The sequence below is a fragment of the Rhopalosiphum padi genome, chromosome 1 (genome assembly GCF_020882245.1).
Source record: "Rhopalosiphum padi isolate XX-2018 chromosome 1, ASM2088224v1, whole genome shotgun sequence".
Taxonomy (NCBI): domain Eukaryota; kingdom Metazoa; phylum Arthropoda; class Insecta; order Hemiptera; family Aphididae; genus Rhopalosiphum; species Rhopalosiphum padi.
The window spans coordinates 26,932,080-26,954,270 of NC_083597.1; the positions used below are offsets into that span (position 1 = coordinate 26,932,080).

Genomic DNA, 22,191 nt, shown 5'->3' on the forward strand with positions numbered 1-22,191 from the left:
TTCGGTTTTCTTCTCCTTTTCTTTCCTTCAAAATTTACTTCCACAACCACATTCACTTTTCTTTATAACATGACCAAACAATCTCAACCTATTTTCCCATACTTAGTCTACAATTTGTGCCACTTCCACACTGCCTACAATAAATTACTTTATTACCTTATCATCCACTACAGAGGTGTTTGTCACTACGCATTCTCATCTTTGTTATACTCGTCCTCTCTGTTATATTTTATTATACACAGCCCAACATTATACAATCCATCAATCCATACAACACGATTGGCCTTACAACTGCTTTATTAAATATATACCTTTTTGTTACAAATATTTGTAAGTATGTTAAATATATTAGATAATATATGTTTAATTAGTAAACATGATCCCAATACAAGGAATATTTATTTGAATTTCTGAGTTATCAAATTATCTTTAATGGCAATAATAAGATTTGTAATTTATTTTATTATTAGTTAATTAAGAAATTTTTTAATGTGTAATAATGTATAAAATAATTATATAGCACAAAAATCATGGTATTCAATGTCGACAATTGATAATAATGGGTGTTTTCTTATGCAAGAAAACCAACCATAGATAATAATATGGTTGATGATAGTTATAATAATTGACTATCCTTTTGTTTATTTATTCTTAACTTGGTTAAACCAACATCCAACTTATGTTTTAAGTATGTTCTAAGATATTGTACTTGAAATTCACTAATGTATCATTTATAAGACAAATATGCATCTTGATCATGGAATATACAAATATTTTAAGTTTATGCATAAGTAATATATCAATGAAATTAAAAAATTAGCTTAACTGAAAAATGTTCTGATTGTATCTTAATCTTTAATCATTAGAATAGGTACAATCTCAACAATATTTTAGTATTTGGTATTTTTAACTTAACCCTATGCTAGATGATGGTGTACTCAACAACTCAGATATTAGAAATTTAACCTTTAATTCCATTTCATTTATAAAATTTTATAATTTATCCAGTGCACAGTATCATGTTCAGGTAGATGGTGATACACATTGTCTCTAGTGTCCAATTATTTAATTATGATTGTTCTACCAATATTATTATTCAAAAACATTTTCTGGTTTTTATTAATACAACAAATTCACCAATATATATGAGTATAACTATACATTTTTATCCGTGATATTTGTTATTATAAAAATACTTGATTTTATTAAATGATAAAACATTATGTATTAAAATGATAGTAATTGTTCATATTTATGAGGATTTGGGAAACTACAATTTTTTTGTAACATTTATCCATAAAATCTTGGATAAGCCATTGAATTTTCTACTTTATTAAAAAATAATACTTAAAGTACCACAGATAAATCTTTATACATACTTATGTTTCCAAATGCACATTATTTAGAGGTCAAATTCGAAAAAAATAACAAGTTAAACACTCTTAATTAATTCTTTATTTTATATTTTTATCATAATTAATTAAGTAATGCTGAAATACATATGAACACATATAATAAGATATGAGAAATATATTATGTTTATTGTTGAAGAATGCAATAGCGAATGTTCAGTAAAGCAGTTAAGTGATGCAGTTGTAACTAAATTGGTAAGTGTATATTAAAAACTAATAAGGAACCCTACTTGTGAAATATTGCACTAAATAATAAAAATACAAACAAATTTTTACAGAGTGTTAACACATTATAATACTTAAACACACTTGTAAAAAAAGTGCATAAATAAATTGCACATTGTTTCAATAATTTTACTTGAGCCTTTGAGTAACACTCGCTAGTGCAACTGCAAACGCTTGGACGGCTGAAAATGGGTGTTGAAAGTCTAGAGCAAAATTATTGCGGTCAATGCGTCCAAACTGCATAACTTGTATTCCATCATATTCAACTTGAAAATTTTTTGCTGATTCTTGAGTGACACGACCTCCAAAGTCTAATTGATACACTTGAGTTAAATCGTTCCAGATAGGTGCTTTGTTTTGCATGACAAATTGCTGTCTTTTGGTGCACATTTCAATCTAAAATTTAAATAAAAAGAAGTATTATAGATGTTTAAATTCTATTTATATTATTTTAATTACTTTATTTTTTATTTGAGATTTTTGAAAAGTTTCTAAATTTTGAAAATCTGGTTCAATTTGAGTTCTAAGGACTTTACGGAAAAATAGCGGAGAGTTCATTAATCGTTTTCTAAAAACAAATATGATCATATAAAATTAATATTAAAATTTAAAATACAATAATCAATAATTACCAAACAATTATTTTACCTTATAGGAGATGATAAACCACTTTTCTTTTTAGCTGCAACTGGACTAGATGGTAAACTGTGAGCAAATGTCTCTGAAACCTTAGAGTCTTCGACCACTCTGGATACAGCAATTTTTGGATTTGATGATCCAACACTACAGCTACGTCGCCTTTGAAGTTGTTTTGGTGTTGGAGAATCATCTTCTATGGATTGCCCATCACCAACAATAGAGAGTGTCATTTGACGAGGTTGCAAATGTAAAATAGATGTGCGGTATGATACTCTCCCTAATTTTTGAGTCAAATCATCACACAACCCACGTATATGGAATTCTGTACCCCAAACATTTGCTGTAACTTCTGCCAAACGATAGTCCTGTATAATAATAAAATTAAAATAGTTATAACTTTAGAAGAAGATAATGCAACACTTTTAATATTGATGGTTTTATTTAAATACTTCTGGTAACACATCGGTGTAACAATTTAATTGCAATTTTCGATTACAACAGGCTGGTCTTGATCTATGTCTATTTTTCCGATGAAGCTTGGGGCTAGAGCAAGTTTCAGGTTCAGAGTCATCCCAACCAAAATTATTATAAGTTATCTGTGCATTGGCATATGTTGTATCTATATAAACAATAAATATACAACGTTAATATAATATAAATCAATGCTGCTAATATACTCTTTATAGTATATCATTTATAATAATAAAGCATATTATTGATTGAATTATTATAAAATATAATTGATTAATTAATTAATTAATAATAAATTTAAACAATGTATTTATGTATTTACCATCTACTTGTGGATCAAAGATAACAAATTCAGGTCTTAGCATACTTATTCTTTTGCCTTTAAGTAATGGTACTAGACCGCCAAGGTATTCCATGTATAATACATAACAGACTGGTGGTGTAGTTTCTGGTCCATTGACATGCTGTACGACTGTACAATATAGACGATTTTTTGGTGAACTACTAACAAACTGACGCAATTCTGACAATTTGGGCACTTCGCACTAAACAATATGTTTTATTTATTTTGATATATATTATCATATTATACAAACTAAAAGTTATATTAATTTATTGATTTGTTAGTTTAACTATAGTAATTATTTTAATATTGATAGATAATTTGCTCACATAAATAGTAGATGATGAAATAGCAGTTAAAATGTTTTGAATACTAATAGGAAGTACATCATCTGAAGGAAACAAAGATTCATCACACATTCGCAATGCACAAAGTACAGACAAAGGAACAACTGAAGCAGATACACAAGCAACATGTATTTCTGGTCCTGTTGCTACAAAAATCCTTCGGTCATTGTGTGCCCATGTTACAGCTGTTACTACAGCCTAGAATTGTAAGACTTATATTATATTATACTACTTAATACATAAATGATAATAATAATATTAAAAATGGGAGCTTGCCGAAGATTGAGGCATGTTAATGGAATAAACTAATTGACCAGTAGCAGAATAAATTTGCACAACATTAGTACTTAGTCGTCCAGGTCTTGAACCAGCAACACAAAGCAACTCTTTTGCATTAGACCATTCCATATGAATAGGACATAAACCTGTACGTATTAATACTGGAGCGGGATCATCAAATCGTCGCATTAATTGAATAGTACCATTTTTACAACAAAGAGCTAAAACGTGTTTAAATAAATCTGAAAATATTACATCCAAACATTAAAAACATAATTACTTTTACTATTTTTCATAATTAATTACTCACGATCTGATTTTATTTTATTTTCATTCATGCAAAATTTTTCACAAGACCAAGACATAGAAGATATTCCAGAATCATCTGATAAGTTGACTTGAGATACAGGAGCTCCATGAATATCTAAAACTTTCATCTGCCCTCTGCTAGTTCCAAAATATACCTTTTGATGCAAAATTATATCGTTATAATATTTAACCAATTTATATTTATTCATGATTAAAAAAAAATACTTGTTGATCATCAGGGGACCAAGCACCACAAGTAACTGTTCCTTCTGGATGTAACATAGAAGACCAGTATCTGTGACCAGTAACAGAGCCAACCAAAACAAACCCATCCTAAACAACAAATAGGTATACATTGTTATAAAGCTGAATATAATAAATTATAATCTTAATCAAGCCATTATTATTAAATATTAATATAAAACTAACTTGATAGCATATTAATGCCAATCGACCATCATGAGACCAACTAAAATAAGTAACTTTAGTATTCCGATCATTGATAAGTTCAACATTCCAACGACAATCAAACTTAGCCCAAACATTTATAACACCAGAACTATCACATGATGCCAATTTTTGGTATGGTTCATTCCATTTCACAAGAACAACCTTTTAATAAAAATATTCATAAATATTAGTTATCAAAAAGAAACATTAATTTCAAAAATAATAAAAACTTTCATCTTTCTTGATCGATAAAAAAATAAATATTAATAACTTAAGAGGTCAATTCCATATACTAGAAAAATGAATTTTAAAATTTTGGATTAAATAGTACTAAAGAGAAATATTATGAGTTAATATTATTAAGTGACAATAGTTAATTCAAGCTATAAAAATATATATATAAATACTTCATTGAAGTGACCCATAAAACAATATACACATATTTTTTTTTCTTTAAACTGACAGCAGTAGAGAAACATTACAGATCCTCGACTGCTCTTTTTAAATTAGAAGATTTGTATGAAACAATATATTTATTTTTAGTTTTTTAGAGAAATTGAATCTGTAAAACCTGGTTCTGTAGGTCTCTTGGTTAAAATTATGAAAGATGTATTGAAATATTTTTTGAACTTTACAAATAATATATATTATTTTATTCTCGGTGAATATTAATTTTAAAAAATTAGAAAATACTAAAAAAATCAAGAAAGTGATAAATTTAAAGTATGTATTAAAACTATTTATACTCACCAATAATCAAATGAGAAAACCCAAATCAATAATAATAAAAAAAAGTGCAGTATTCAAACGTAACATAAAATTGCTGTAAAACTAAAAATAAAAAAATAAATAAAATAAAAGGTAAAATCAACTAAATTATATATTAAGTGTAAAATAATAAATAAATAATTTAAACAAAATAATAAAAATATTTCATTGCATTTGTAAAAAAAATATATATGTATAAATGCAAGTAAGGAAAAAGATAAATGTTGTTATACCTTGGCATGATGATTTCTCAAATTATAATTAGTACGGAGAGGTAATCTTTCACTGTTTGGTCCACTGTTTGTTGGTATAGAAGTAAATGTAACACCGACAACCCCTTGAGAATTGCCTGTAGCCAACCATCCTTGTTTATAGTAATTACGTCCATCCAAGTTCCATCCTTCTTCCTAAAATTATAATTAGTCAAAATATTAAATTAAATTAATAATTTAAAAAATAATAATATGATAACATTTTGAATTTAATGAGCATTTAAATATTATTTTATTCTAAAAAATAGGAACTTGCTATTGGTTGCTTTGGAAAATATTAAAAAAAAACATACCAATTGTATGCCAACATTTAATATAGTATTAAGAAAAGTTAATCTGCATACAATTTTTTAAGTTCATACATAATATCGTCTTGTATTTCACCTATATGCACTAGTAATAATTTATTTAATGAACTACTTAAATGTCTTTAAAGTAATTCACTAATGCCAATATTAAGACGACGTCATACCCACATATGTTGGCTCTGTTTTACAAGTACATAACATAGCAAATTTACACTCAGAAGATTACATTTAGCTCCGTTAGTTTAAAAATTAGAGCGAATCGACCTGTTATGAAACTTGAAGGTAAGGACATTAACTGTGTTCGTATATTGGTTTTTAAGATTGTTCAATTTTTTAGCAAGTTATGTGTATATAATATAGCTTAAATTAAAAATGCTTATACTCACTTAAAAACTGAATAACCGGAAAAACCAACATATCAACACAGATAATGTTCTTACTATATATATTAAGTTTCATATTAGATTAATTCACTCTAATTTTGTGATCTGTTGAGCGTAAATTTGCTATGTTAAGTACTTGTAAGACAGAAAAAACATATGTGGGTATGGCATTCTCATAACTCTTTTATTAAAAGTGTTGTGTAAAATATTTTTGTTTCAATGTTAAATTTGTGTACTGTTTATTACATAACATTCTTCTTCTCATAAAACATAACTTAATTAAAATTATTTTAATATTTTCGCAACATACAGTAAATTATTCAAGGGTCTTAACTCTTACAAAGACCCATATAAAATAACCAAATGTATCCGTTTTTCCAAAAATTAGTGCATTACGCTTTACTTTCTAATAAAATATAATTATATTATATTATAATACATAAATTAGGTTAATAGTAATAATATCACAAAATATACTGCACACAAATTAGTCAAATAGTTATATTATGAAATAAAATATAAAATAATCTTATTTTCTAGTAAAATTAATCCGTTTATCCGAAAATAAGTGTATTACACTTAACTTGCTAATAAAATTAGCTCAAATACTCAAATAATTTTCAAGCATTTTGACAAGAAAAATAAAATTCTATAAATAAAAAAAATTATAATATAATAGAAAAGGTTCTAGGAACTTATCCTGGTTTCTATTTATTAGAAAATAAAGTGTAATGCACTTATTTTCAGAAAATGGATTAATTTTACTGGGAATAAGTTAAAATTTTCTATTTTTAAAAACAGTTTTCTAAATTTTTAATAATGTCAGAAAAGCGTCGAGCCCGCCGTATATGGCAAAGAACACACTTGCCGAGTGATAAAAAGCATTTCAACACTCTCAATAACTCCTTAAAAAATATTCTTCGAAAATACAATTCTGACAAATTTCACAACTACTTGGAATCTCTCTCTAATACAGACAACTCTCTTTGGAAAGCCACTAAAAATATCCTAAAGGAAAAAAGTAAAATACCTCCCCTACGGTACCCCGACAACTCTCTAGCCTCGTCAAATCTTGACAAAGCAAACTTATTTGCATCAGATCTTGAAAATAGATTCTCACCACATCCAAACTTTCTCACTAGAAGCCACTACTCTAATATTGAAGCATCACTTCTAAACACTCTCCCAATGTGTCTCCCTACAAAACATACCTCCCCTTCTGAAGTCCTAAATATCATTAAAAACTTAAAAAATAATAAATCACCATGCCACGACCTGATAACCAATACTATTGCTAAATACCTGCCTAAGAAAGCAATCTTACTTCTCACTTATATTTACAATAGCATTCTGCGTCTATCCTATATCCCTCTCACCTGGAAACACTCAGTTATCATCCTAATCTACAAGCCAGGAAAACCTCCTGACCAACCCTCCTCATATAGGCCTATTAGCTTACTTCCTACCTTCTCAAAAATTTTAGAAAAAATCATATTAAAAAGAATTTATCCGATACTTAACGAGAAACAAAGTATTCCAAATGCTCAATTCGGCTTTAGGAGCAAGCACTCCTCTCTCCACCAACTACACAGACTAGTCGACACTATTGCCTCATCTCTTGAACAAAAAAATTTTGTTCTGGGGCTTTTCTTGATGTTGCTCAGGCGTTTGATCGGGTCTGGCATGAAGGACTACTGTTCAAATTATTATTTTTACCCACTCCGTTATTCCTCTTACTCAAATCCTTCCTATCAAACCGTATTTTTTCAGTAAGATGTGAAGACGAAACTTCTGACCCACATCCTATTAAAGCAGGTGTCCCTCAAGGCAGTATTCTTTCCCCGACTCTCTATAATATATATACAGCAGATCTACCACAATCTATCAACACTACTCTCCGACACTACCTTCGCCGACGACACAGCCATAATATCAACCAACTCCGAAATAGCCACCACTACAAACAACCACCAAGACCACCTAACCCAACTACAAGATTGGTTCAGCTTATGGAAAATTAAAGTTAATGAAAATAAATCCACTCACATCACTTTTACCCTCAGGCCTACAAAAATTCCTCCAGTTTACATAAATAACCAAACAATTCCCATTGTCGACTCCGTTAAATACCTAGGACTCCTTCTCGACAAAAGACTAACTTGGGCTAATCACATCAAAGCTAAAAGAACTTCCCTTAACCTCAGGCTTCACAAATTAAGACCACTTCTTCGATCCAAAATCTCTTTAAATAACAAAACACTAATATATAAACAAATATTACGTCCAGTAATGACTTACGGAATTCAACTGTGGGGTACCACAAAAAATTCAAACCTAAGCAAATTCCAAGCGTTCCAATCAATATCTCTGCGTGTCCTCTCTAATGCTCCCTGGTACGTCAGCAACCGCACCCTACATCATGATCTTAACATACCATCAATATCCACTCTTGCATCTTATCATTAAAACAAATTTCATAAAAATACCTTTAACCATCCGAACCCACTCATATCTAAACTTTCTTCTTGCACAATACCTGATAACCCCCCTCGTCGTCTCAAACGCAAATGGCCACGTGATTTATTAAATAAAGCCTAGTGCTACTATTATAAAGTTACCTCCCCACTAAGTTTAAATTGGAAGTAGTGTCACTGGACACCCCCTTCCCTCAAGATTTTCATGTCCTGTAATATTCATCGCATCATATTTACTTATTATATAAATTGTATATAGATTGCAAATTTTCTTAAATAATAAAAAAAAAAATAATGTAGTTATTTTTTTAGCAAATTATTTAATATTTTATTTTATTATGTGTATACTGTATACCAGGGTGATTCATTTACCATAAAACACTCAGTATTTCAAAAAGTATTTATATTTTTGAAATTATTTTTTTACATAGTTTCAAGTTGTTAAAAAATCAGTTTTTATTAAAAATTATATTTTTTATCCTTATATTTTTTTAAGTTTTTTTTACTTTTTTTGAATGACAACATAGAGTTTTAATTTCATATTCCAAAGCAGAATAATTTCCTGAGTATTTTGATACATAAAATTCGAATTTAGGATGAGTACCTAGTTTATGAGTTATAAGTATTTAAAGTTTAGATGCGCGGAGTGGAGTGGTATAGGGTTACCCCGCAAAATGTCTGTCCACTACTATTTTTTAAAATTTAAATAAGAATAACTCATAAACTACTCACCCTAAATTCAAATTTTATGTATCAAAATACTCAGGAAATTATTCTGCTTTGGAATATGAAATTAAAACTCTATGTTGTCATTCAAAAAAGTAAAAAACTTAAAAAAATATTTCCAAAAACATAAATACTTTTTGAAATAATGAGTGTTTTATGGTATATGAATCACCTTGTATATAAAAAAAATTATTTTACATTTTTTGACTATTTGACTAATGTGTGTGCAATATATTTTGTAATATTATTACTATTAACGTAATTTATGTATTACAATACAATATATTTATATTTTATTAGAAAGTAAAGTGTAATGCACTTATTTTTGGAAAAACGGATATTTTGACCGATTACCTATTTTTGTATATGATGTATTATACACATCATAATATGGATAGAACTAACTTAATATTAACTAATTTTACAATTCTAACTTTCAGGAATGCTGTGTAGTGTTAACCTTAACAGGTATACAGTAGTATTTCTTGTGAGTATACAAGTTGTGTCCAAGTTGTTGGAACATTTTAATGTATCCTGATATTACAAAATTGTATAATTGTTTATAAAAAAATCTCCAAATAATTATTTTGCTTTTAATAAAAATAATTAATTTTAACTCAAAACTCGACCGTACATTGGCTGAAGCTATGACAACTGTAGATGTGATATCAAAATAAGTAATATATAATATTAAATTTTTCATGAATAACTTATGCTACCTAATAAACTTGTGACTGCAATGTATCAGCTGTTATGATATTATTCAATTTAAGATGAATATTAATAATATACCAAAGCGTTGAAAAGGAAATTATCAAGTAACCACTATATTTACTTAAACTAGATTAGTCACTATAATAACAGTGTGTATTATAAGATTTTTTTCTAAAGTAACACACATTAACATCTAGAGTTATCAAGAAATACCACTGCATATATAAATGTATTCAAATGGTAAATTATTAAAAGGATAGAAGAATAATCTCATTTCACATGCGCAATAAGTAAAAAATAAATTATATTTATTTTAGAAAAATGTACTTCATAAAACATCAATAATTTTTCATGTGCAAATTTTATTTTAGATTGAAATATATAGTGATTCTTTTACATTAAACACTCATTATTTTGTCGAGTATTGACTTTTTTTTTAAAATATTTTGTTTTATGCTTTTCTCAAACTGTATGAAGTTCTTATTTTTTTCACTCTTTAATTTAATAGTGAAATCATTAACAACTTTTGATTTTAAAATTTAAAATAGGTGATGAACTTTGCACCTTAATTACTAATTCCTCACTGCTGTAATAACTTGTAAGACAAATACTTAAAAACCTCAAACCACCCAACTTTGAGCAGCAATAACTCACTAAGGGTTAAATGAAAAATAATATTATAAGGTTACAATTATAAAAAAAATATCCCTACTATTTTATGACATTTTAAATGTAGGTTGCCATTTGAAAATCAAAAGTTAATAGTGATTTCACTATTAAATATAAGGGCAAAAAAAATAAAAATGTTATTTAGTTTTAGAAAAGCATAAAACTAAAACTTTTAAAAAAAAGTCAACACTTTTAAAAATAATGAGTTTTTAATGATAAAAAAATCACTCTGTATACCATTATGTTCATATTTATCTCTATTGTTAATTGTTACTATATTTATTATTTAATAATTACCAAAATTTTAATTTTTTGTTACCTACTGTATACCATTAAATTATTTTTTATTATGTTGGTACCTATTAATTTACAATTTTAGGCACTGCAATTTTTTATTTATCCTGGATTATGCAAACTTTGAATGCCCTCAATCTATTTATATAATATAAAATAATGTAGAAATAATAATAGTAGTACCTAATAGAAATATTTAAATAAACACAATAGAAAAATGTATTTATATTATGTTTTACATTTGAATAATTTAATAAATTAAAACCAAAAAAAAAAAATCAAGAATTATTAGTTAAATTTGGAAGCTTAAGCGTCTAAATTTTTAAAACTAGTTTTTTTAAGTATAAATATAAATATTGCAATACCAGCAAGCCAAAATTAGTAGCAGTATTTACTATACAGCATTAGCATTATTATAAAATAGGTCAACTAAGCATTAAGTAAGAAATGAGGTGGATGAATGAAATATGACAGTATCATAGTAATTTTAAAGTAAATTTCTTCTTTCTCAGTATGTTCCTTTAGGCATAGACCTTAAAAATCTAAAGATATTTTCTATGCCTTCAGGTTAACTATTATCTCTTATGAGAGTTTATAAACTGAGCTTTTATTCTAAATTAACAATAATATACAATTATTTTAAAGATATGATGTACTAATTAGCAAATAATAGTTAAATCTACAAATTTTAATCAGCAATAATTTCTAAACAAAGTCCTACTAATTGCAACTATGAAATACACAACATACATTACACTAATTGTACAAAAAAACTATATTTATTCCATCAATTTGAATCAGATCTTATTTATTTTTTAAACAATTATAATAATAATAACAACAACAATATCAGTATTTTGGGAACCAAATTATACTGTTACCAATACTGAAAAAAAAGTAGTTGTAAATGTTGATTTAATAATCAATATACAGTGTCAAGAACAAAACGTCATTAAAATTAATAACTTAAAACATACTTCTGCATTATCTGGAACTCTTCCCATCCAGGACAATGACAATATGTCACTGTCACATTTTGTGTTAGCTTTCTTTTCAAACCTAATATGCATTGTAAAATATTAATTCAAATACTCAGAAATATCTTCATTTTAATGAAAGTAGTGTTGACGGTGGTTAAAACACTCAATTCGTTTAACTAATGACTAAAACGTATGAACTCTATAGATCACACGGTTAGTATTAAGTATTTACTACAATAACACCAATTTACCACTGCTCAGAAGTTACTAGAAAGGTAATTCATAAAGTTATTGATTATAGATAACACCATAGTATGTAGTTTGTAAGGTAGGTTTGTGATAATATTATTACTCTATAGCCGTGCTCCGGTCTCTTGTTGAGACGTACAATCTGCGCAGGCTTGTGTATACTCGTCATATATTTATTCCACAGAGTAATAACATAGAACCATATGTTTTCTGTATAGTATTATTTATTCTAATAACTGCATTCTCCCTGGGAATTCGTGGGTGATAAACTCATGAATCAAATAAATATGTGACGAGCAGAGTAATAAATATAGACCATAGAAAATATATAGACCCTACAAAGTACAAGAGATGGGCAAAATCGGGCGACTTTGGCCTTGAACACGGTCTCGGGGCGTAGCATACGTTATCACTTAAATAAATCATATCAATATTATCACAGAATAATAACATATTATTATTATAAATTTATAAGCGATTCACTTTACAACCATAATGAGCACAGAATTGTCATTAATGATTCTACAAAATTTGTTACTGTTGTAATTTTCTCATCTTTAGCCTATGGTTGACTCTAGGAAGGCAGCTTACTACAGTGGCTATTGGTGGTCAATGGATTGATTCCGTTTTTAATTTTTTATATCGTAACAAATAAGAATACACGTGATGCTATAGTAGTAGGTTCCCCCTTCTCCATAATTTAGAAGCCGGCAACACTGATTACACTGTTTTTTAGGTTACTGACGTTACTGTGTTAATTCAAAGATCATAATTCATAATATTATTTAATTTTATTTAATTTTTATTACAGTACATTAAACTTGTGTGACACTACAATATATAGTATTGCGCTTATGCCCTAAGCCCTATGCTCCTCAGAACCTTAACTCATCAATCTTCATTAATCATTAGCCGACAAAAATTTAAAACTTTTAAGTGATAATTAATCACAGCATAATACATTTTTTCAATTTTTTTTTTAACATTTTCATCTTACACTGAAAAAAAAATGTATTGTTTACCTATTTTAGAATTTTAATCTAATCCACTGACGAATAACACATATTTATTAAGTATTGTGATAATTATTGGTGTGTAATTCAATTAATTACATTTTTGTAAAATGTTGCGCTGCATTTGTCAAACTGGTTTGAAAAGGTATCCTGTAGTTGATCGTCGATTTGTCCGATATGCTAGTGCGATAATTTCGAACAATGATAGATCAGCTTTAGTTCAGAAAAACCATTCGTCTAATCGTCTATGTGTTGTTTCTACTATTAACATTCCGGTACGTTATAGAAGATTTGACAATAAAAAAGATGATGATAATCCAGAAGAAGTAGAAGAATCTCAAACTGTAAGAGCTGTTTATGACGTCAAATCTAATACAGATACTTCAATTGCAACTATTCAAGTGCCAGAGGAATTGCCTTTTCTACCGTTAGTCACTATAACAAAACCTCCCTTATATCCTAGATTGTTTAGAATTGTTGAGGTTAGTATTAATATCTATAGAAAATATTTTAGAGTATGATAAATATTTTGTTTCACAGATAAGTGATCCTAAATTGATTGCATTGATCAAGAGAAAAAAAGCATTAAATCAACCTTTTATTGGTCTTTTCATGAGAAAAAATATTGATACGTAAGTATTATTGTTCCATATTTTAATTAAAATAAATAAATATGATTTAATTTATATATACATTATACATATATTAATATATTATATATTTTTTAGAGTTTCCGATAATATTGTTACAAATATTGATGAAGTGTATAGTGTGGGATCACTTGGTCGAATAAATGAAATGCGAGACTTTGGAAATAAATTACATATGCTCATACAATGTTTTAGACGTATTAAGTTAACCAAACCACTTTTTGAAGACCAAGATATTGATAAAAGTAATGTTTATCCATATATGTTAATTAATTTAATATTGGGAGAGGTCAACTTGTTGTAAATATTAAAATTACAACTTAATTTAATAATGTTAAATTATAACTATGATAACAGTAAGCCAGGAAAATGTTAGTATATTATATGTAATTTGATTTAGTCACTAGATAGGTTTACTGCTAAAATTATAACAAAAAACTATGAATCACTAATTTTTTTTAGTATATTATCATTAATTATCATTTATTTATTATTATTAAATAATTATTTAATATTGTATTAAATGTTTATAGTCACAAACGATTTGACTAAACGTAATAAAAAACAACTTCGTAATAAGAGTTCTTCAAGTACAACTGAAATAGAGCCAATTCCTGAAACAGAAAAAACTCAAGATCAAGTGCTTATGATTGAAGTAGAAAATCTAAAAGATGAACCTTATGATAAAACAATGGAAATCAAAGTATGATTGTAGTATATAATATTTGTATTACGTTTTTATATCAAAACATTTATTAATTTGTTATTTGTTTTAGGCATTATCTCAAGAAATAATCAAAACTATTCAATCAGTTATTAGCATAAATCCTATTTATAAAGAAATATTACATCCAATGTTGCAACATGGCAATGTATCAGATGATCCTTCATATTTATCTGACATTGCAGCTGCAATAGCTGATTGTGAGACTCACGAATATCAAGAAATTTTAGAAGAAACTAATGTATGTATATTAGTACTTTATATTTGAATATAGCTTATAAAAAATTAATAAGGGGATATTTGTATTAATCTATCAAAAATATTTAACTAAAATGTTGTTATTTATGTTTATCATATAATGTTTGGGTTTCTATGTATTTTCATATTTTTATTGAAAGAATTAGTTCATTAGAAGTATAAAATGTCAATAATTTATATAACTGAGAATGCATATTAATGCATATTTTATTAATGATTGGATATTTGAAGAAATTTACATATTTTATAAATAATATCCAGTACCTATTATTACTGCCATTTACAGTATCTATTAGACATCTTTTATTTGCATTGCCAATAAAAGATTTTACCGTTTTTCTAGTAAAATAGTAGTTCTTATAATTTCTAATTTCTAAATTTTTGTTTTTGTTTTTTAATCATGAAATCCTTTTGTTGCTTTTAACAAATCTCTCCAAAGTTTCTAAATATCTGCATCTTCAACTTACGTTGTTCTTAGTACTTCTGATTCTCAGAAATGTTTATGTGTTTGTTTTATTAATAATATTTTTTCTTTCTTATTTCTTTCATAGCTTCTGAAATCCCGAGTTTCAGGAATTACACCTTCCTTAAGATTTTTCTTTTAAATATTATAAATTACAGTTAATTGCCTTTTGTTGTTTACCCAGTCTCACAAGCAAATATGGAGTAATTTATAGATAATAGATAGGCTATATAGAGTTTTTTTTAGTTTCTCTTTACAGCATGCCTCTCATTGTGTAATATCACTCTCTATTTTCCAAACAAATACTCAGTTTAACTTCACTTTGTATGTAATTTCATTAATTTATATTGACCCCCAAATATTTAAAATATTCAACTTGTTCAAATAAATATTATTCAACTCTGGGACTTAACATAATTGTTGGTTTTCTTGTTTTATTCTTTCATTAATTAAAAATTATTTTTTTACTATTTTCTAATAGTTTAAAAGTACTTGTTATTAATTTTGTTTCATAATTTCTTTGGTTCTTGGCTTAGTTTTTTTACTATGTTGGATTCCATGTGTTCAAAGTGGTATGGATTCTGTGGTTCCTTACTACTCAATAATTGGTTGAAGTAGACTACCCTATTAACTTACTAGATCTTTTCACTTTGTTATTAAGGTTTCATCTTCATTTCTAAAAATTTTTCAGTTGGTTTAAAATTATTGCTTAGGGCTCATATCTTCCATCATAAATCTCTTGATTTATGATTTATCTTGTTCAGCATTCTTTAGTCTGTACTATACACAGCTTTTTTACTCATTTATTAGTTGACTTGTAAAACATGATACACTGAGTTAACCAGTTGTAAGCATGTAAAAAACTGCGGTTAACAAATTACTTTACAATATCTCGGTTAAGTATTAAAAGGGCATATATTTAAAGTAAGACTATTTTTTTGCATATCTTAAAATTGTAAGAATATATTATTTGGTATATTTTTAAGTTTTTTGATATATAAAATGCATATTATATATTACATATTTTTTTAGTGCATACAAATCTGGACTTTAATTTCATTAACTAATTTTTAAATCTAGATTAAATACATTTTTATTGTTATAAACTAAATGTAGTAATTAAAAAAACTGGGCTGTTACTAGTAAACATTTTATTGATAATTTATTACATTGTAGTCAGTTTCAAATAAGTATGACCACTTTCGTGCATGCATACAGAGTTGCATACGATCATTCCGTGCTCCCTGACGATGATGTTCGCGGGAGAGGATGCGCGGTGACCACCAGTTTTTATTGATCGAGTGGTCATACTTATTTGGAATAGACTATAGATAGATATTTGTCTTTAATATACTCTTTTTGTTGAACCCTACAACACTCCATACAAAATGTTCACTGCTCAAAACAGTGAAATTCACTTCTGGCAGAATGGGCTGAGGCATTGCCTTGGTGAAGCATCTTGGATTTGCTCTTTTATAATTTGGGTCTTTGTCTCCTAACTCGTACACAGAGGACAATCAGAACGTCAATGTAATAATGTTGATTTACTTGATCTTTGAAGAACTCAATTCAGGAAGTTGTATCTGTTTTTGATGTTGAAGGTGATCACGGATTGTATTTGGTCATTTCATGTTCTCCTAAAACCTTTTGAACCATACAAATACTTGTGTGTATGATATAAATTCATTATGAGTTTTTGCGACAATTTTTCCCAGTTTTACAAGAAATTTGAAGTTAGCTTGTTCTCTTTTTTCGATTATACGCTAGTATAGAAATTTTATAGACAAATACTATATAGAATAGCAAAACTGATTTATGTAAAATTGTACCCATTAAGTTCAGGGAGGAGGTAATATAATCAGGCACAAATGTGTTGAAACCTACTTTGGTGCACTTGCTTTTTATCATTAGCAGCTCCAATCTGATTTTTTAATTATTTTAATTGCTACACCTTGCTTATTATTATTTTATAGTATAATTGTAGTATTGATTGCATTTTTTAAATTAATTTCAGGTTCCCAAACGTCTTTTACTTGCACTTAGTTGTGTGAAAAAACTTTTAGAACTTAGTGAAATTCAAATAAAAATTAGTAAAGAAGTCGACGAAAAAGTTAAACAACAGCATCGTAAATTCATTCTTCAAGAGCAACTAAAAGTAATAAAAAAAGAGCTTGGTCTTGAAAAAGATGATAAAGATTCAATTGTGGAAAAGTTCAGAGACAGAATAAAAGTATGTTCATACTTATTATATTTATTGTGATGTGTTAGTTTATTACTTAGTAGAATATTCAAGAATTGTACCAAAATATTTAAAAATATAAATTAATGTAATGCAATTATACTCAAAATATGTATTAAAAATTTACTTTAAATCCTTTAAATTAAAGGACAAACAAGTACCACTTAAAGTTATGGAAGTTATTGAAGAAGAATTGACTAAACTATCATTTTTGGAACAGCATTCGTCAGAATTTAAGTAAATTATTGTTTTATTTTTAAACTAAATTTTTGTAATGAGAGTTAAAGATTATATAATTTTCTTATAGTTGACTAAATATTTAGATGTTTTATGTTAATTATATTTTTTAGTGTTACAAGAAATTATCTTGATTGGTTAACACAATTACCATGGGGCACAACAAGTGATGAAAATTTCGATTTAAAAAGAGCTTCAACCATTTTAGATGAAGATCATTATGGAATGGAAGAAGTAAAAAAACGAATTCTAGAATTCATTGCAGTAAGCAAATTAAAAGGTTCAACTCATGGTAAAATTCTTTGTTTCCATGGACCACCCGGTGTTGGAAAAACAAGTATAGCAAAATCTATTGCAAGAGCATTAAATCGAGAAGTAATTAAATTATCATTATAATTGTTATTAATTTATAATCCAAAATTAAATAATATATATTTTTTTATATAGTACTTTAGATTTAGTGTTGGTGGCATGACTGATGTGGCTGAAATAAAAGGTCATCGTAGAACATATGTCGGTGCCATGCCAGGTAAAATGATTCAATGTCTGAAAAAAACTTCAACTGAAAATCCATTAGTATTAATTGACGAAGTTGATAAAATTGGAAGGTAATAAAGCTACAAACCCATTATATTAGTTATAAAATTTAATTTTAATTATTTTATCAGAGGACATCAGGGTGATCCCTCATCTGCGCTTTTAGAAATGCTTGATCCTGAACAAAATGCTAATTTCTTGGATCATTATTTGGATGTGTCAGTAGATTTATCGAAAGTACTTTTTATTTGTACTGCTAATGTAATCAACACAATTCCAGAACCTCTCCGTGATCGTATGGAACTTATAGATGTGTCTGGATATGTAGCAGAAGAAAAAATGGCCATTGCAAAACAATACTTAATTCCTCAAGGACTTAAATCCACTGGCCTGAAAAAAGAACAAGTAAACTATATTCATAAAAAAATTATTAATTAATTTATTCTAATATGTAATTAATAATATGTTTTTATAGATAGAAATCGCAGACGAAAGTCTTAATACTCTTATTAAATCATATTGTCGTGAAAGTGGTGTACGTAACCTTCAAAAGCATGTTGAAAAGGTACTTTTAATATGTTTCAAATAAATGTTATTTCTTTAAAAAAAAATAGATTTTCCAAATGTTTTAATATCTTCATATATTTAATAGATGTTACGAAAAGTTGCATTAAAAGTAGTTAAAGGCGAATCAGAAAAAATAATTATTAGCAGTGATAAATTATATGATTTTGTTGGAAACCCAGTATTTAACAAAAATCGAATGTATGAAGATCCAATACCTGGAGTCGTTATGGGATTAGCTTGGACTGCCATGGGTTAGTTAGATAGATTTTGTTGCTTAGTTTTTTAGTACAATAATTTATTTTTTTCAGGTGGCGCTTTAATGTATATTGAAACTGAGTGGACTAAAGACCCAGGAACAATTACAGATAAGGATAAAGCAGTTGGCAACATTATGTTAACTGGTCGCTTAGGAGAAACTATGCAAGAGTCTGCAAAAATTGCATATACTGTGGCAAAACAATTTTTAAGCGAACTTGATCCAAAAAATCAATCACTGTTGACTGGAAATGTACATCTACATGTACCTGAAGTAAATATTAAACAAGTTTTAAAAAATAATTTTAATATACTGATTATAACATAAATATAAAATGTACCTATTATATACTATTAGAATTACACTAAGCGTTAGTTGTTCTACAATACATTTTTAATGTAACTTAAAAAATCTACTCACTACTATTGGGTTACCATTCTATATTATTTTAATTTCTATGAATTGTATTTATCCAGGTCTTAATAACTTTTAAAATTATCTTAAATAGTTTTTTTTTAAACTTTTTTCGTAATTTATATTAATATAGGGTGCTACACCTAAAGATGGACCCAGTGCTGGATGTACAATAGTTACTGCCTTGTTATCATTGGCTTTAAATATTCCTATACGTAACAATGTTGCTATGACTGGAGAAATATCTCTCAAAGGAAAAGTTATGCCAGTAGGAGGAATTAAAGAAAAAACTATTGCTGTAAGTTATTAACTATTCAATACTCCATAAATAAAATGTGAAATAATTTTTTTCTTTTTTAGGCTAAAAGAGAAAATGTTAACTGTTTGATACTGCCTGATGAAAATAAAAAAGATTTTAATGAACTTCCAAAGTTTATAACGGACGGGATTGAAGTACATTTTGTTTCATATTATAAAGATATATTTAAAATAGTCTTTGAAAACAAATAATATTATTCCTTTTCTTTAAGTTTGTTTATTTCAAATGAATTGTTTAATAATTGTTATATCATATTTGTACATAGAATATACTTAGATGTTAGTATTTTTTTAAATAAAATGTTGTAAGACTGTTATTTTATCATTTGACTTTTAAGTCATAATTTAATTAAAATAACTACTTATCAGGAAGTATTGACTATTTACTTGGCTACTGACTTTTATTGTATAACCTAGAACTGAGTAATTATGTACATTATTTCATATTCTCGGATGTAACCATTAAACAGAAAATATGGCTATTGCCTATCTCCCTATATATGATCTACCAATGACCCATGAGCTACTTACTATAATGATAATATTAACATTGCTGTTTGGAGTTTAGTACACAAAATATTATATTAAATTCAGTGATTTAATAGGAAATAAATTAAAATAGTGAATAATAAAATAAATACATTTTATATAACAAGTAATTGTTACTAAATAACTGGATTCTTCAGTCAAAATTAAACATAATAATCATTAATGAGAATTTTAAAATGTTAATTATAAGCCAATTGGATCCACATTCAAGAAAGATTTTAGTGGATCCTAACCACCTAACTAAAATTTCAGGAAAATTATTTTTTTTTTTATAAAATAAAAGTTGTTTCAGTAAATTAATTTCACTTTATAAATATGAAATTAAAATACAACCTTAACTCCACAAATATTTTTTGTGTACTCAACTGAATTCAATATTATAGTTTTGAGTAATTTGGTATAATTTTTTTACTATTTACCAGCTAAATTGTTGTTACTACTTACTAGTATCGGTTGTAATAACACTGGGATATATATTATAGGATAAAATTACTTAAAATAATAGATATTCCACAATAATTACAATGTTTGAGTTATAATAGACTACGTATTGGGATATTTTATTTTTTATTTATGCTAATGGCAATTACAAGATAAATGTAAAGTACATAAATTGGGTGAGTGATAACAGAAAAATTAAATTAACAACTATAACAGCTTAGACTAAATAATTACAAAAAAAATGCATGAAACATGAAAGAGTGATTAGGTATTGGTTATAACTATAGGTGGTGGCAGGCGCGTAGCCAGGGGGGGTGTTACAGGTGTAATAACACCCCCCCCCTCAGCCATGGTATACTTAATATTTTTTTATCAAGATAAAGATGCATCATGTTATCAATTTTGTGTGTGTAATTTTTTCAATTAATTTTGAATAACACCCCCCCCCCCCTTTGAAATTTCTAGCTACGCGCCTGGGTAGTGGAGTGTGTAGGGATAAGAAAGGGTGCATGATGTCTTGAAGGGTAGATTGGAACACTGAAATTAATAGAGGAAAAGAGATTTGGAGCATCAATTGATCGATCGAGTAGACCTTGAATAAAACGGGAATCAGAATCAATACGACGAGAAGAAAGCGTACGGATGTTTACTTTTAAAAGCACGGATGTGTAGTCACGCTGTGAATGCTCAAGCTTAATTCGCTTAAGTAAGAAAGAGATATGATATATAAACCTATTCTGGATTCTTTTTCATATTGTAAAAATGTAAAGATTTGTGTGAATAGAATATACTAATAACTAATATATATATAAACTTAGCTAAACGTATATTATACTAACAATATACGTATATTAGCAATGTATATGCATATACTAAAATTACCCTATTTTAAACGTAGATATACGTATTATGTTTACTGGGATATATGATATAATTACCTATACAAAATATTTTTTTTTGCGCTATTTACACCCTACTCGAAAACTATGAACGACTCCTTAAAAAAAAACAGGTCCCATGACCTATTGGCTATTATGATAAAATATAAACTTTCCTCGTTAATCATTTAATTATTAATTAAATAACAAATTATGAGGGTGTTGCCACTTGACCTCTTCCTTCAATCATTAAACAATCAAAAGAACACTTACTATCATAAAATCTATACAGTGTAATGTGTATTAGTGTGTATCACGGACTAAATATCTTATAG

The 22,191-nt window shown here is 27.3% G+C and overlaps 2 protein-coding genes across 2 annotated transcripts; one reads left to right on the forward strand and one right to left on the reverse strand.

Moving 5' to 3' along the window:
* Positions 1-1,437: 1,437 nt before the first annotated feature.
* LOC132920722 (tubby-related protein 4) lies at positions 1,438-12,428 on the reverse strand. Its single transcript, XM_060983358.1, has 12 exons — positions 12,061-12,428; positions 5,477-5,650; positions 4,455-4,637; positions 4,251-4,358; positions 4,027-4,180; positions 3,714-3,958; positions 3,420-3,635; positions 3,070-3,292; positions 2,726-2,895; positions 2,286-2,641; positions 2,097-2,205; positions 1,438-2,033 (listed from the first exon to the last, which is right to left on the reverse strand). Exons 1-12 carry the CDS (start codon positions 12,151-12,153, stop codon positions 1,767-1,769), a joined length of 2,298 nt encoding a protein of 765 aa, XP_060839341.1. The 5' UTR covers positions 12,154-12,428; the 3' UTR covers positions 1,438-1,766.
* Positions 12,429-12,809: 381 nt separating this feature from the next.
* On the forward strand, positions 12,810-20,360 carry LOC132920714 (lon protease homolog, mitochondrial). The gene is made up of 15 exons (XM_060983345.1): positions 12,810-13,807; positions 13,866-13,957; positions 14,054-14,220; positions 14,509-14,678; positions 14,752-14,940; positions 17,435-17,650; positions 17,808-17,896; positions 18,010-18,271; positions 18,344-18,504; positions 18,565-18,838; positions 18,909-18,998; positions 19,086-19,251; positions 19,309-19,529; positions 19,804-19,968; positions 20,031-20,360. The coding sequence occupies exons 1-15, from the start codon at positions 13,436-13,438 to the stop codon at positions 20,178-20,180; spliced, it is 2,784 nt and encodes a 927-aa protein (XP_060839328.1). The 5' UTR covers positions 12,810-13,435; the 3' UTR covers positions 20,181-20,360.
* Positions 20,361-22,191: the final 1,831 nt, after the last annotated feature.